At 38.2% G+C, this 15622-nt stretch overlaps 1 protein-coding gene across 1 annotated transcript in view; it reads left to right on the top strand.

Moving 5' to 3' along the window:
• cers5 (ceramide synthase 5) overlaps nucleotides 1–15622 on the top strand; it is a 36240-nt gene that overhangs the window by 15119 nt on the left and 5499 nt on the right. The window contains exons 3-9 of the mRNA XM_028575349.1: nucleotides 7575–7680; nucleotides 8469–8599; nucleotides 9047–9104; nucleotides 9273–9323; nucleotides 9920–10012; nucleotides 13616–13744; nucleotides 14445–14551. Coding sequence (XP_028431150.1) covers nucleotides 7575–7680; nucleotides 8469–8599; nucleotides 9047–9104; nucleotides 9273–9323; nucleotides 9920–10012; nucleotides 13616–13744; nucleotides 14445–14551 — 675 coding nt within the window. The remainder of the gene's footprint in view (nucleotides 1–7574; nucleotides 7681–8468; nucleotides 8600–9046; nucleotides 9105–9272; nucleotides 9324–9919; nucleotides 10013–13615; nucleotides 13745–14444; nucleotides 14552–15622) is intronic.

The raw sequence follows: 15622 nt of genomic DNA, 5'->3' as shown, positions 1-15622 counted from the left end.
CAGATATTTTAAGTGGCAAACACTGATGCACTGCTGAAATGTGGATCACAATGATCGCCCTGAGTAACAACAACAACAACCACTTGTCACATGAAACTGACCTATGCAGTCTAACTTTTGGGCAGTCAGTGCCACAGAGTCATTAGTACATTGCAGTTTTGGACCAGTTTACTCTCCGTGTCATGAAACTCATTTAATATGTGTAGTGAAAGTGCTCTTTAAAGGCCATTTAAAGAACCATGTAAAAAAGAAAACGTTGCTTAAAGAATCTGTTGTTTTTGAGTATATAATCACATGTATGTTTATAATTACTCTTTGTATTCTCTTTAAACTTTATGCATATAGTTTAAAGGTGCAATAAGCGATGCTGCGCAAAGATCATTGATTTCAGAAGCTCCGCCCCCCACATTTGCAGACAGATAACTAGTGTCTGGCCGGCACATTCACATGCTGCCTCCCCCCCTACCATCAACTGTCGCTGCCTGTTGCCGATTGGTTGAAATAGTAATTTGTGGCTCGTGCACTCCTTTGTTTGTTTTCCATGTGACATTAACGCAGGATTTTTCTTTAGCGCAAACAGAAAATAAAGAGCTAGTTGAACGTGAGGAGATATTTGCTGAATTTGACAAAAATTGTATTGGATTAACATCACTTACTATACCTTTTAGTACACTTGCTAGTTTGGATGGTATGAAAATTATATTATACACCCACTTCGACCTACATACTTGTCATTGTTCTGAACTAAAGGTCACTTCAAGACAAGGAAAAAGTGCTAAGAGGAAAAGCTGAGACGATGATAAAACAAGGAGGACAAGAAGTGTGAGCAGTTGTCTGTCAGACAAAAGGCAAGGCGTTGTTTCCTTGTTTTTTTTTTTTTTTTTTTTTTCTTCTTATAATGGAACAGGCTATTTTGTGTGTTGAGTGTCAGATTCCCATCACCAGTAACCATATCCTTGTACACCGCTTAGACTATGGAGTTTCCTCGTTCATATATTCTCATTCATATAGATAGATGTATGTATGTATGTATGTATGTATGTATGTATGTATGTATGTATGTATGTGTGTGTGTGTGTATATACAGTATATACATCCCTTGCAGAAACACATTTTAGATAAACCATTATTTTATTGTTGCTTCCTTTAGCTTGAACCAGAGGAAGCGGTTTACAAAACCACTGTGGTAAATGACTTGGTACAACTGTTTTTGGTGCTACGATGTCCATTTCAGTGGCGCAGCTCCACATTTTTGCCTGACAAAAGACCCTTTCCTTTATGTTAGAGAGACATGTTCATGTTCCCAGAACTAGATTTCACAGGTAAAGACCTCAGGAATGTTTTTCTTTAAGAGTTTCTATGTACATTTTTGCAGCAGCCACACTTGGCAACCTTGTAAATGATTGATTGAGCCTCTTTTCTATTCTGCTTGACAATAAAACAGTATTCAAATGGATAGTTCAGTGTTTGATTGTGTTTTTGATACAGGATGGTTATGGAGTTATATTCCTATCTTTATTCAAGAGCGCATTCTTTCAATTTGAGAGCATTTCTCACTGATATTACGTTCAGATTTTGTAATAATTTCCCTCAAAACCTTGCTCTCACACTCAAATGGTCATCCTCGCTCTTGGATTTTCTCTGCTTGTGCTCAAACTTTGTGCTCGGACTCAGATATGTTGTTCTGTGGACAGATTTCCTGCTCTCAGCTTTGAACCTTCTCCTCGCACTCAGCCTGATTCTGCGCGCTTGCAAATCTGCTGCTCTCGGATCTCTCCTGCGCGCTTGGATTTTTCTGTGTTACAACACTATCAAAATTCCACAACCAATAGAATGCCAGGTGTAGTGTTGACCAATGAAATGATCCCTGCCCCGTTGAGGGTGCGTTCGTTTTATGTGAGAACATCCGTTGCGGCCAGCTCCTCTGTAACCATGGGTCTGTAACCCAAGTTTATTTAACCCCGCCGTCCATCGCTTTATTATTAGTATATGTCAATAATGTGCACAGACTGGTCGACGGTCTTTCACCTGCACCCATCAGGAAACGGGAGAAAGCTTTGAAGTGGGACATATCAAGTTACGTAGCTACACAACTATGAGGGTGAGTAACATAAATTAAGCACATAGCATATGGCGCTAGCCATAGCTAGCCTAGCTTGATGTCCGTAAACAAATAGCTTTTCTTTATATCGGTAGTTTAGCTAGCTAGATAGATTGAACGACATACTGTATGACGGACAGTATGTGTGTATTTACAACTGGTATTTAATGACCCCACTTTGTAATTTGTTCTCGTTTGGTTAACCACGTTCCTGGGGATTTGGCTAATTTCAGACATGCTAACATACAGCCTAGCTTGATGTCCGTAAACAAATAGATTTTCTTCATAGTTTAGCTAGATTGAACAACATATGACCGACAGTATGTGTATTTTTCCTCGTTTGGTTAACCTCTCCTTCCTGGAGATTTTGCTAATTTAATGTTAGAGCCAAGAGTAAAACCTAAACTGTAATATAACTGAAAGAACACCAGAAACTGGATTGTTTGTGTTCGTTTTTGCATCTCTGTTGTGTGTTGTTCATCAGAATTTAGTTTTCATTTCTTTATATAACATTAGTTTGAAAATGATGGATTCATATCAGTCTGTATAAAACGTTGTAATGTTAAGTACAATGTTATCACTATAATAAAAACAGATCTAGAATAATTTGCTCCTTAAATAGCAGTTTTTTTTTAATGAATACAAAGCAAACTGAACAGAAAAAACAAGCATTTTCTTCTTCTTTTCTTTTCTTCCAGTTGAGAATGAAGGGCTCGACCAATGCTGCATCATAGCAGCAGAGTCTTATCACCAGCCCATGAAAGCTAGAAGTCACCCTGCTGCTCCAGATCTACCTACTGTATGACTGGCTACAGACTACAATCATCTGCAACATCAACAGCTGCAATTAAAGTCTCTTGGGGTCATATGGGACTCGGTTGTTCTCCATACTGCATCGTACACTATTATTTTTCTGTTTTGTTATATTAGTAGTCTACAGTCAACACTAAGTATCATTACTTAATCACAGTATATATTATTCTGGTGTACACTGTTGATGTGACTCACTGCTATTGATTATTCGTCACTTTAGCTTGCTACTACCTCATAACTTTGCCTTAATTGCTCTTGTTTAGTTAATTTATGTTCTACTAGTTATATATACCTCCTATTTAATTCAATTATTCTATAACTTGTGTTGCAATACCTGAATTATCCCTCTTGTGAACACTAGGCTTATCTTATCTTTATTTTAGTTCATATCATAACCCTGCTCACAAACTCACCTGTACCTTGGTCATCAGTTTGCCAATATCAATGTTCCTGCTACAGTAAATCCTACAGGCAAAGTGTACTGCTTCACAGGAGTATGAACCATACGCTTTTTAGGTTTTGTGTCAAATATTGTGCAGTTGGTTATGAATTACTTATTGTTTTGACAAGGTAAATTAAAGCTGTTGAACAACCTCATGAGTGTCCACTCTGGTAAATTAAATTATACTGTTTTTAGATTTAGATTACAGAAAATGAAAAACCTATTTGCCTTGATAAGGGTTTTAATTTGTTGCAAGTATGAACATGGCTTTAATAATCTTATTGCTCTGAAAAACCACAATGATTTAAGAAATATCAGTGATACTTAACATTTATTAATTGATTGTTTATGTGGGCAGACATTACAGGCACCTATTCATGTAAGCAGAGAACAAAATAGTTTGTTCTCTCTTTTATCACTTGGATTATGCAGGTGATGGTGCAGAAACGGGTGAAGTCCTTGTAGATCTCTGGCACTTTGAGGACAGACCGATCCAGCAACTCTCCACTGTTGTCTTTGTATAGTGTGCTCCTATTTAAAACAAATTCATAGACATCAACACATAAGGTATTAGGTGTACATAGCTTTCTTTAACATCATTACTATCTTACCTTACCTTCTCTTCTCTGCTTTGGATGTGTGGACATCACAGTAATTGTCTCTCCTGGGCTTTGTTGTGCACCCTGTGAATTTAAGCAAGAAAGAAATAAGTGTATGTAACATGATTTTACGATAAAATTATTATCAGACTTGCCAACGTACTTGGTTTGTGCCACTAATGCCTGCCCTCTGCACACAGGTGAGTACAGGAGGAACCAATGGGATTTTGCGTTTGGAGTAATGTACTGACTGGAACAACACAGTAGTGGGGTTGTACAACACTGGTCCATGCACACGGTGCAGCTCAACAGGGGTACTTCAGCCCCACCTGGAAGAAGGGAAACTGAAACAAAATACTTGTTTTTTTTCTGTTCAATTTGCTTTGTATTGATTTCATAAGGGTAAAAATAAATAACCTGCTATTTTAAATAGTGTTTTATTATAGGAGTGGAATTGTACTTAGAACTTTTATATATATATATATATATATATATATATATATATATATATATATATATATATATATATATATATATATATATATATATGAATATATATGAATATATATATATGAATATATATATATATATGAATGTTATTGTTAAAATAATGTTATTGTTAAAATAATGTTATAAGAATTTAGAACATCTGAAAAACATGCAACAGTGATGTAAAAACTGATACAAACAATCCAGTTTCTTTGGTTTTTCCGTTATATTACAGTTTAGGTTTTACAATTGCCTCTAACATGTCTGAAATTAGCCAAATCCCCAGGAACATGGTTAACCAAACGAGGACAAATTACAAAGTGGGGTCATTAAATACCAGTTGTAAATACACACATACTGTCCGTCATATGTCATTCAATCTAGCTAGCTAAACTACTGATTTAAAGAAAAGCTATTTGTTTACAGACATCAAGCTAGGCTAGCGCCATATGCTATGTGCTTAATTTATGTTACTCACCCTCATAGTTGTGTAGCTACGTAACTTGATATGTCCCACTTCAAAGCTTTCTCCCGTTTCCTGATGGGTGCAGGTGAAAGACCGTCGACCATTCTGTGCACATTATTGACATATACTAATAATAAAGCGATGGACGGGGGGTTAAATAAACTTGGGTTAGAGACCCATGGTTACAGAGGAGCTGGCAACGGATGTTCTCACATAAAATCTAACGCACCCTCAACGGGCAGGAATCATTTCATTGGTCAACACTACACCTGGCATTCTATTGGTTGTGGAATTTTGATAGTGTTGTAACACAGAAAAATCCAAGCGCGCAGGAGAGATCCGAGAGCAGCAGATTTGCAAGCGCGCAGAATCAGGCTGAGTGCGAGGAGAAGGTTCAAAGCTGAGAGCAGGAAATCTGTCCACAGAACAACATATCTGAGTCCGAGCACAAAGTTTGAGCACAAGCAGAGAAAATCCAAGCGCAAGCATGACCATTTGAGTGTGAGAGCAAGGTTTTGAGGGAAATTATTACAAAATCTGAACGTAATATCAGTGAGAAATGCTCTCAAATTGAAAGATTGCGCTCTTGAATAAAGATAGGAATATAACTCCATAGATGGTATGAGTTACTTACCAGTAGCAATATTAATTCAGACTTATTAAGCTATGTTGTAGTTGCTAGATGTGCGTGTGATGTTGGCAAGGGGTCAGATAAAAGAGCTGCAGCACAAGGTCATAAAACGAAAGTTACGTATGTAACTACGGTTCTATAAATCCTGTATGACCGCCAGAGTTCTTGGTCACTCGGAATCTTGCGAACCCGCAAGAAGATTCTGTAGGAATGAGCTCGGGTTGACACCGGAACTTAATACCTTGGCTAGGGTCACTCCGAGGTCACAGGTGACTTTGTTGATATAAATGTTCGACCTGCGCAAGCGCGATACAGAATATATTCAGTGCTAAACACTGCCTCTGGCGGTCAGTAAGGATGAAATAGAACTCAAACAAATCAAGCCACAACACAACGTGCAATAAGACATGCTTAAAGTATCCACAATATATTACACCAAGTTTACTTCTCCTGTCATGCTTTTTGATAACACAAAGCTATGTTTTTGAAGATCAGGGAATTACTTTGCACAGAGACCCGTTGTTGCAGCCGAGCAATCTGCTCATGTGTCACTGAGAGACCAAAATGTGTCCCATAACACTGAACCTGACTACAACTGACTCACAGGTTGCTGCTTAATGGTAACTTGTAGTTTAAGATAGGTAAGATAAGATATACCTTTATTGATCCCCTGAGGTGAAATTCAGGTGTTGCCGCAGCACAAGACGTGAAATGAGTACAGATAGTACAAAAAAAAAAAAGAATAAATAAAATAAGTGGTATATACAACTAGTAAAAGTAAATAAACTTTGCAAGAGCAATTAAAGACAAGTTACGATCTATGTTATATTTGAGATATATGCCTTCCTCAAAAAGAAGAATGTATGGACATGCAAGAAGTGTATGGACATGCAAGAAGTCTTTCTTACAAAGAAATATTTATGGCCATAAGCCTACATAGAACAAGTCATAGCATTCCACCAGCACAAATGTCCTATAATTATTCAACCTTTATTTATACTCGAGAGATTATTGAGGGGTGACCCTTATTTACAGTGGCATTGAGTTAATTACAAAGACAACGGAAGCATAGAAAAAACAACAAGAAGCATTACCATCATAAAAATAATAGAAAGCTACTAAAACTTTCTGATTGGGATAGATGAATTAGGGAAAAGTAGAAAGTAAAAGAAAATACAGTTATGTAAAGCAAGTACTAGCTAATAAGCCATCCGTTGTATACATTAATTGGCAACAGCTTTTCGTCACAGCATAGCTTTCCTAATTTTGTTCAGATTAACATTTTCGGTAAACTCAGAACATCTTTCCCTGCTAAATGGGACAGTTCAGTCATAATGCAGAACAGAACTACAGGCAGGGCTCATACAAGCTCATAATGTTCTCATAATGAAGTAAACGTCCCAGAATCACTGGAGATTTTGAGAAGCTCCCCTTCAGCACGCGTTTGCTTTATGTCATCCTTTATTAGATTGTTAGCCAGTCAGGATAATGTAAGACATTAACCACGCACTCTGACGCACACAGACACTCAAGACAGCCAGCCTGAGAGAGACAGACAGAACTGAGAGGGTGAAAGTGTTTGTAAATTACATTTGAATAAACCCAAAACTGGCCTGAGCCTGAAGATGGACGACAGCTGATGTAGTAGTGGTAGTGGCACTAGCGCTATAGTGGTTGCTGTTGTGCCTGACAATACGTAAAGGTGCTCTGTGGAGTTGTTTTAAACAAACAAAAGTTATTTTTACATTCACAGTTTCTCACCAAAGCACAATGTAGCCTTGAGGTCAACACGTTGAATGCTTTTCTTTACCCTTAAGCTAAAAAGTAATCACTTTAAAATGTGTTTACATTTCAGATATTTGACACGTTTCTCAATTTTGAATGTGTGAACCCTGGTTATCCATTTGATCACGGATTGAATGTTATTTAAAACTTGGGCCAAAGAGGTCCTGTAAGCTTTCCTTTCAGAGAGCCAGTTTGCGTGCACAACATTGTTTGACCCTTCATCTCACCCATTTTCACCTCTGTCACAGGTTTATTGCCAGTACCTGTGCCCGGAGTCTTCACATCCAGCCAGGTGTTGGACGAAGAGCTCAGCCCAACGCAGTGCTGGAGAAGGTGTTTACATCCATCACCAAGGTTGGGTTTCCTTCTTGATTTTGTTTGTTGGACTTAAATTCCACTAAAGTAACCTTAACTTGGGCACAGACACGCATGATTAAACTATTATGCAAGAGCATATTGCTGTTCTGATTGTAACATTTGCAGAAATAGCTCACTTCTGTTGTTGCAGTTTTCACTTAAACCCTTCAAGCACACGTTCTGCTGATAACTTTTGTATTTGCTGACTTCACATGCTCTAGTATCGCTTTGCCAGACCTTCCTCCACAGCACTGCAGAGGAGGGTCTGGTGAGTCCACACAACATTCCGGGATGGGAGAAAAACGTGCTCTGGTTTATTGGCAATTCTTTAAACCAATCACAATCATCATGGGTGGCGCTAAGCGCCGAGCGGAGCCACAGTGCCTCTGCAAAATAGGCTTGGGAAGGAACTTGTTTTGATGGAACATGTACATGTATACGTTAAAAAAAACTCAGATTGGACATATAGTCTAGCTAGCTGTCTGGAATTACCCTGCAAAGATCTGAGGAGCAGTTAACCATAGTCCTCATAAATCAACCGGAGTTTAAAATTCCAACATAAAGAAAGCGGAAGGTAATGGACATCCGGCCGACATCCGTGATCCAGCGGAATTTCCGGCAGCACCGTAGCAATCCCGGAAATGGTGGAACGTCGTTGATATAGACTACACATGCTCCCGTTGAGTGTTATTTTGAGAGTCTCAAGTCTTGGACTGGATACTGTATAATAACCAATATTTACTTTAATCCTTGTTTGGCACTTTAATTCTTTTCTCTCCACACAGAATCCAGACTCTCGCCATCTGGATGGCCTATCCAAGCAGCTGGACTGGGAGGTGCGAAAGGTCCAGCGTTGGTTCAGACACCGCAGGAACCAAGATAAACCCAGTACACACACTAAGTTCTGTGAGAGCATGTAGGTTAATCCCTATTTCTTTTATTTATTCACAATACCACTTGAAACATTACAATAATACAGCTGGGGGGGTTACAAGATTAATTATTGTGTTCCCCTTTAACCTCTCTGCATGCTTGAGCACACAGTGGTTGTGTTTTTTGCACAGGTGTGTGTATTTATGTGTGTATATTCCTGCATTGCTATCTAAGAGTGAGAACATTTTGGCTGGTTCTGGCTTCTTCGAGGCCTGTTGGAAGTTGTGTGTTGGAAGTGTTGTTAGGATTTGGATTAATATTTAAAATAAGAATCATGTTATGTTAGAGTAAGGATTGTGGGGAGACATGTATTGCTAATGGTTAGGGAAGGGGTAAGTAGATGCATACCATGTGTTTTATTCTTAATGTGCTGTTTCTTTTTATACCAGCCCTATTTTTGGGATCATAATTCCTTCTTGTTTACTTGTAGGTGGAGGTTTACATTTTATTTGTGCATTTTTACCTATGGGTTCCGGTTTCTGTGGCAGGTGAGCACACCATCAGATCAAGCTTGGAAGCACTTATAAATGGGGGGAAGAGAAATTAGCTGTTGGAATTGTTTGTTCTTTCATTGAAAATATTTGATTGGCTGGGTATATTTCCAAAGATAATAGCCTCATGGATTGTGCGCTGAACTAATATGCGTTTGTTTTTAGTATCCTTGGATGTGGGATACACGGCATTGCTGGTACGGTTATCCCTATCAGGTATGATGCAGTTCTAATCTTTGTCTATATAATCTATTAATGCAATCCAATACAACAAGTACAGCCTCGGAAATTAGTTAAACCAACAAAGTCAAGAACTAAACTTTTATTGCAGGGCTATTGTATTGGACTGCATGACTTTGTACGTAATAAACTGCTGCACAGTTATGCAGTCCACAGCTGTTGACTTTTTTCCTCTGCCACTTTACACTTAAGGAAACGGCACAGAGCGTGAAAGCAGAAGCATTGTCAGTATCCGTTTTACTTCACTGTCTTTTTTTTTTCCTGTTCCTTGTTTCATAAAAAGCAGTCTGACAAGTTAACATACTGTCTTGATTATCATGTAGATTGAGCCCCATTTAAGACACAGTTGTTAGACAATGACACAATTCACTGGGCAGCAGGACTTCTCATGCTTTATTATCATGATGATTTATTGGGATAGGAGGTGTTTTGTGATGAGCATAGTGGTGGTCACACACTTTATTCTTTCACTCTTAATACTGTGTGATATCCAGTATAGTTTGTGTTCAAAGAAACATTTTAAAAATGAATACAATTCTTATTTGAACTAACTCACCTCTCTGTCTCTTCAGGTCATGACTCCAGGTCTTTACCGCTACTATGTGACAGAACTGGCCTTCTACTGGTCACTCATGTTCTCCCAATTCACTGACATTAAAAGGAAGGTGAGAGGAACAACACTTCTGATACACACTCGCTGTGAAACATTTCTTAACCTGTTAACCCCGGCGAGCCGGTGGGGGTTAACAGACGTGTTCTGATGTGTTACATAATAGTATTTAACCACAAAAGTTCAAAACTTTTGTCAATATGGACATGCTGTATATTGTTTGATTGGTAAAATTCTCTGCAATTGAATCATTCAGTTCATTTTACTGAAATCATAAGCACCAAAGCATTATTCATGATCTTAGTGCTCATGCTATTTGAAAAAAAAAAAAAAAAAAAAAAAAAATGATGAAGCTTCCCTACTTGTACGCTGTCCTAAACGCTCAATCCTCGTCCATTCCTGGCTTATTTATATTCCTCTACTCCGTAAATGTCCAGAGATCAAAAGGATAACAAGGTTTTTTCACAAGAATTAATCCAGGTTATGAATATTGTCCTGTAGAACCCATGCTAATTGTCCGCTAACTGTCTGCTAACTTCATTAGCCGATCTCGTTCCGTCTGAAATAATATATTTCTCCTTGCCCTGCACCGTGTTGCTGGGTATGTTTGTTTTCTTCAGGTTGCTGACTACAAATTGAAATTATCCCCACCTTTTTCTGTTAAGTTTTCACCCCGGGACAGCCCCGGATGCCCAACAAGCGCTCCCACTGTGGAGCGTCAATACGCTGCGTCATCTCTCTGAGCAGCCATCTTAGAAAAAGCTGTCATTCGCTATCAACATGTCAATCATGGCAGTTGTAGCCAATCACATTCCCTTTCCAACGGTATATAGCATGATAGGAATATCCAATGGGAACCAGTCCAAATGAATGGGTAACAGACCTAAGCCCCGCCTCCAAGAGCCAGCACGCGCATACATGTGATTTATGAGAAAAAAATATGATCAACAGTGTTTGAATGAATGTAAAAAGGTTTTTTAAGTCATTTTAAGTATTTCGTATGTTTTTTCTAATAGCATAGAAGTGAGTAAAAGCATTTAGCAACATTTGGTCACTTGGAGAAGTTTTTGAGAGGTTTTGGTTCACCGGTGACACTTGTTATACCAAATACTGAAAACTTCCTAGCTCCCATTAGGTTAGGACTAGAGTTCTGAAACTTTATAGAGGTCTTCTTGACAAGGTCTAGAATGTATGTGTTGTGTTCTGCATAGTTTGGCACAAAGTATTCTTTTGTTATTTATTTTCAAAAATTACGTTTTTTTAGACCGGACCAAAATAACTATTTTGAACCATGTTTGAACTGCTGTAGTGTATGTTGTGTTTTAATCACATGCTAATCAAGCACATGTCCCTAGAGTAGAAGAATTTAGGTTTCAAATGAAGCCTCATACATGCATTTTGGCCTTGCAGTTCTTCTGTTATAAGCTTTTCCCTTTGGGAACGAGAAATAGGCGAAAATCAGGCAAAAGAGGTGGATGTTAACAGGTTAATGTATCTATTTGGTTCTCATTTGGCAGTGGCAGAGAATGTGTGTGTGTCCATGTGTGATACAAAGTTTTTTTGAAATGTATGCACATTACACAGTACATCAAGATCAAACTTGATTGTAAGTTTGCTTTGTTATAAGCCCTTAACAGTTGTGTTAATTTTGGATGGTCACATGTTTTTGTTTTTTGGGCAGGGGGAACGGCGCGGATCCGTCTGTGAATGCTCCAGCTGTGAATGCTTTTTTTCTGTCAATGCTCCGTCTGTGAATGCTTTGTAATTTCAGCACGAGGGTACCCACTGTCATGTGATTGCAGGATGGAGGAGGCCTAACTTAAGAATTACAGAAATTATTCTGAATACCAGTGTATTAGAGCTGAAGTTAGTTACAGACATCCTTAATATTTTAGATCTGGAATGTAAAGCTGGAAAAGTAGGCCAGTGCGTCTTGTTTTATTTTGACGGGTGTAGGAGTGGAGCTGAATGCGAAGAGGCATCTTGCCTGATTTCACATTCTGTATAATATATATATTTTCTTCATAATGTGACGTTTTGATGAGGAATGGAACGCCTGTTAAGCTGATTGTTTCAGTAAATGTGTGTTCATCAAGCTAAAAGAAACTCCTAAAGGCATTTGTCACTGTTCTCACCTTTCTCAACCCTAACTCTGCTCAGGGGCATGATTACTTTACAGTTTGCACCAAACCACAAAGGTAGTGAGTAAACATGCACGTTAAAAAGTATTTCAAGACGAACAAAAGAGCTGGTTTTCATTCAAACAATAGTGACTTAAACAAATTTAAACCGGTCAACAGAAGAACATTGTCAGGTTTTAAGACCTTTTTAGAGAGACGCTATAAACATGAATGTTGCACATCACTGAATTTACAAACTCCAAAGTCTTTTGTAGTTTGAACTTCAGTATTTCATTTAATATCCCACAGTCAGAAGATGTCAGTCTGGACAGTCTGGAAATTTACACATTACGTTTATGGCATTTTACACAGCTCTTCAGGGGCTGTGCTGTTGTAGACCATTAAAACTGCTGAATGTATGTTGCATTAGGAGATTTTTTTTAATGTTTTTATTTAAGACCAAATACGTTTTCTACCAAAGACCTTCCTTCTGTCTATCCATCAATCCTGCTATCTGCTGCTGCCAGATTTGATGTCTTGACTGTCAGATGCAGGTCTCCTATCTTTGCTAACATCTCTGCATGTGTGTTTGTCTTCAGTTGTTCTGCACTATTAATATCTCACCTATATCTTCTCCCCCTGTGCAAGTCTAAACATTTAGAGAGGAGAACTTCCAGTTTAAAGAGCATCGGCACATATCCACTCAAAGTGTTGTCTCTAAAGCGTGCATGTGTTATGTATTATGCCATGTTCACTGTTGCATGGCCTTTTGGTGCATTGTCTTACTATCTTGTGACAGTTGACATGCATACATAGTTTGGGCATTAGTAATAGTGTGATGTGTGGGGCTGAGAGATGGCCTAAATCAACATTTCTTTTCCTCATTCTTTTGCTGTAGTGATGCTAACAGCAAATGTGGTTTCGATTTTAAAAGTTAATAACATTTGTGTTGTCATCTTTAGCTCATGCAGAATGCTGTAGCCAGACACTTAAAAAACAAACAACCGACTATATCTGATGACTTTTGTGCATCAACTTGATTTTAGTATCGATTTTATGTATTACATATAAACCACTCAATTGTCTGCTGTCAGCAAAGCTTTTATGTCCACCACATGTCTATCTCAGTTCTTTTTGTTGCTGTTTCAGTGATCTGCTATTTTGCGAACAGAATGTTGTAGGTTATTAATTTTGACTTACAAGGCAACTTTATTTACCAAGGCCTGTGTTATCATGGTTATTTGATTTTGAGCAGTGCCGAATGCTTTGTGTCGACCTTTTTGAAGATGTTTTTGGTATGTTGCCTTTATTGATAGTGACAGTGCAGACAGGAAACAAGGGGGAGAGAAAGAGGGGTTTGACACACAACAAGAGTCTTCATCCGAAATCAAACCGAAACATTGGGGTTACTTGTATGAGTCTGTACCACTAGTTCACTAGTTGTAAAAAAAAAAAAACAACACTCCACAACAACACAAGACAATTTTACAAGTAAACATGTATGCTAACCATTCCTGTCTCACCATTTTTCATTACAGGACTTCAAGATCATGTTCATACATCACCTGGCGACAGTTGGCCTGATCAGCTTTTCTTACGTCAACAACATGACGCGAGTAGGGAGCCTCGTAATGTGTGTACACGATGCCTCTGACTTCCTGCTAGAGGTCAGTCAGACACAGTGGGGACTCACAAAACTGTGTTGATTGAATAGATAGATTGTATTGAAATAACCACGCTATTGTAATGCAATACACTGGAGATGCACTGCAATGTTTTAAAGCAACTAACTACAAATCAAATATACTGTACCTCACTTTGCTTCTGGCCATTTTACAGTTACACTCAAACTGTAACTGATCCTCTCCACCCGGTCCTGATACTTAGTATATTATTTAAAGCTTTTCTGACAGCGTAGAAAGGGAAGGTATGTCTAATGACATGGCCACTTAGTGTATGATGTGATTTGAAATTGGAACACTGTTTTGCTATTTTTACAGATCTTATATTGAACAGACGCTATTGCTAATATGCTGATATACTACTACTAAACAAATAAACACAAGATATAGAAACATAACGGCTATCGATACAGTAAAAATTCACATTTACATACAGTTGTTTCCTCTTAGGATATTGTTCAGTAGGCTTTGGCTTCCCGTCAGTTGGTTTCTTTTACAATGGAGATGAATTGTGATTGTTTAGTGTTTCCAGTCACGTCCTCTTGGCTTAGATCCAAGTGATTTAGATTCTAAATTGTAAACTAGATTAGTGTATGAGCCAAGGAATGAAACAGGGTGGTAAACAAGTATGCTCTACATTAAACTTAACATTAACTGTTACTTGTGTTATTTTGTTTTCTTACAGGCAGCCAAGCTGGCCAACTATGCCAAGTACCAGCGCTTGTGTGACTCCCTCTTCATTATGTTTAGTGTGGCATTCTTCATCACACGACTAGTTATATATCCAGTATGGTGAGTTCTCAGTGACACTTGCAACCTCAGAGTAAATATTATAACTACTCTGACATAACATTTATTAATTTATTAATGCACAAGAGCTCATTGCAATATCTGTATTTTTGCAGGAAATAATAATCTAGCTTTAGCTTGGAAGTTGGCTGAGCTCAGGTTGGCAAATATGAGCATTAGGGATCGACCGATACTGGTTTTTCAAGGCCGATAGCGATTATTAGTAGTTAATGAAACCGATAACCAATATTTGGAACCAATATTCTTTTACAGTGAAAATGAAAATCTTTTAAGTCAAAATTAAGATTTTGCAACGTTACAAACTCCAACACAAAACTTTGTTTAAATGCTTTAAGCAACAATTTAATAAATTAGAAACTTTCAACATAATACACAGTAAAAGATAGTCAGATAGAGTTGTGGGCGGGACATTGAGTCAGACTCAGTGGTGAGTGAAACTGAAGTAGAAGGACAGACACAGAGATGTAGCGGAGCCAAAATAGCGCACTTTTTAATTAAATAACAGTTATAGGTCAAATAAAACGCTGATCCAGATAATCTGCAACCTGCCAAAAAAAACTATCCCTAATAAGCATAACACAGTCTTTTGAGCTTTGCTTTTGTGCAAACGCTTGCACAGAAAACGGTATAATCCTACAGTGCTTTAATTTCTTTAATTGCATGATGTTTCAGTACATAATACCCTGTGGCTGTAATTTGTAACACTGACCAGCAGCACACAACCTGTAATCTGAAAATGTGGTGAAACCCCCCCCCCCCCCATGCTCTATTGTGAGAAATAACAATAAAGTGATGCAACTACCACCAGTTAGTTAATCCGATGAGGCAATTTCCAGGACGCCTGACAGCTTCATTGTCATTTTACTTGATGTGAGATGTGTGCTAATGTTTAGGGTTATGGGAGCTGTTTGGATAGCGACTTTTCCTCGACAGAGGCCTGGATGTTGAAGCTTAACCTCCATAGAGACGGACAATAGGGAACCCATTATTGATAGAAGTAACCTGAGCAGCTATATTCAGTGTCTTGGTGTGGGTGAGTGATAAAGCTAGTGT

The sequence above is a fragment of the Perca flavescens genome, chromosome 4 (genome assembly GCF_004354835.1).
Source record: "Perca flavescens isolate YP-PL-M2 chromosome 4, PFLA_1.0, whole genome shotgun sequence".
NCBI classification, from domain to species: Eukaryota; Metazoa; Chordata; class Actinopteri; order Perciformes; family Percidae; genus Perca; species Perca flavescens.
Note: the sequence above shows the minus strand (reverse complement) of the source record. Positions and strands in the feature narration are given on the sequence as shown.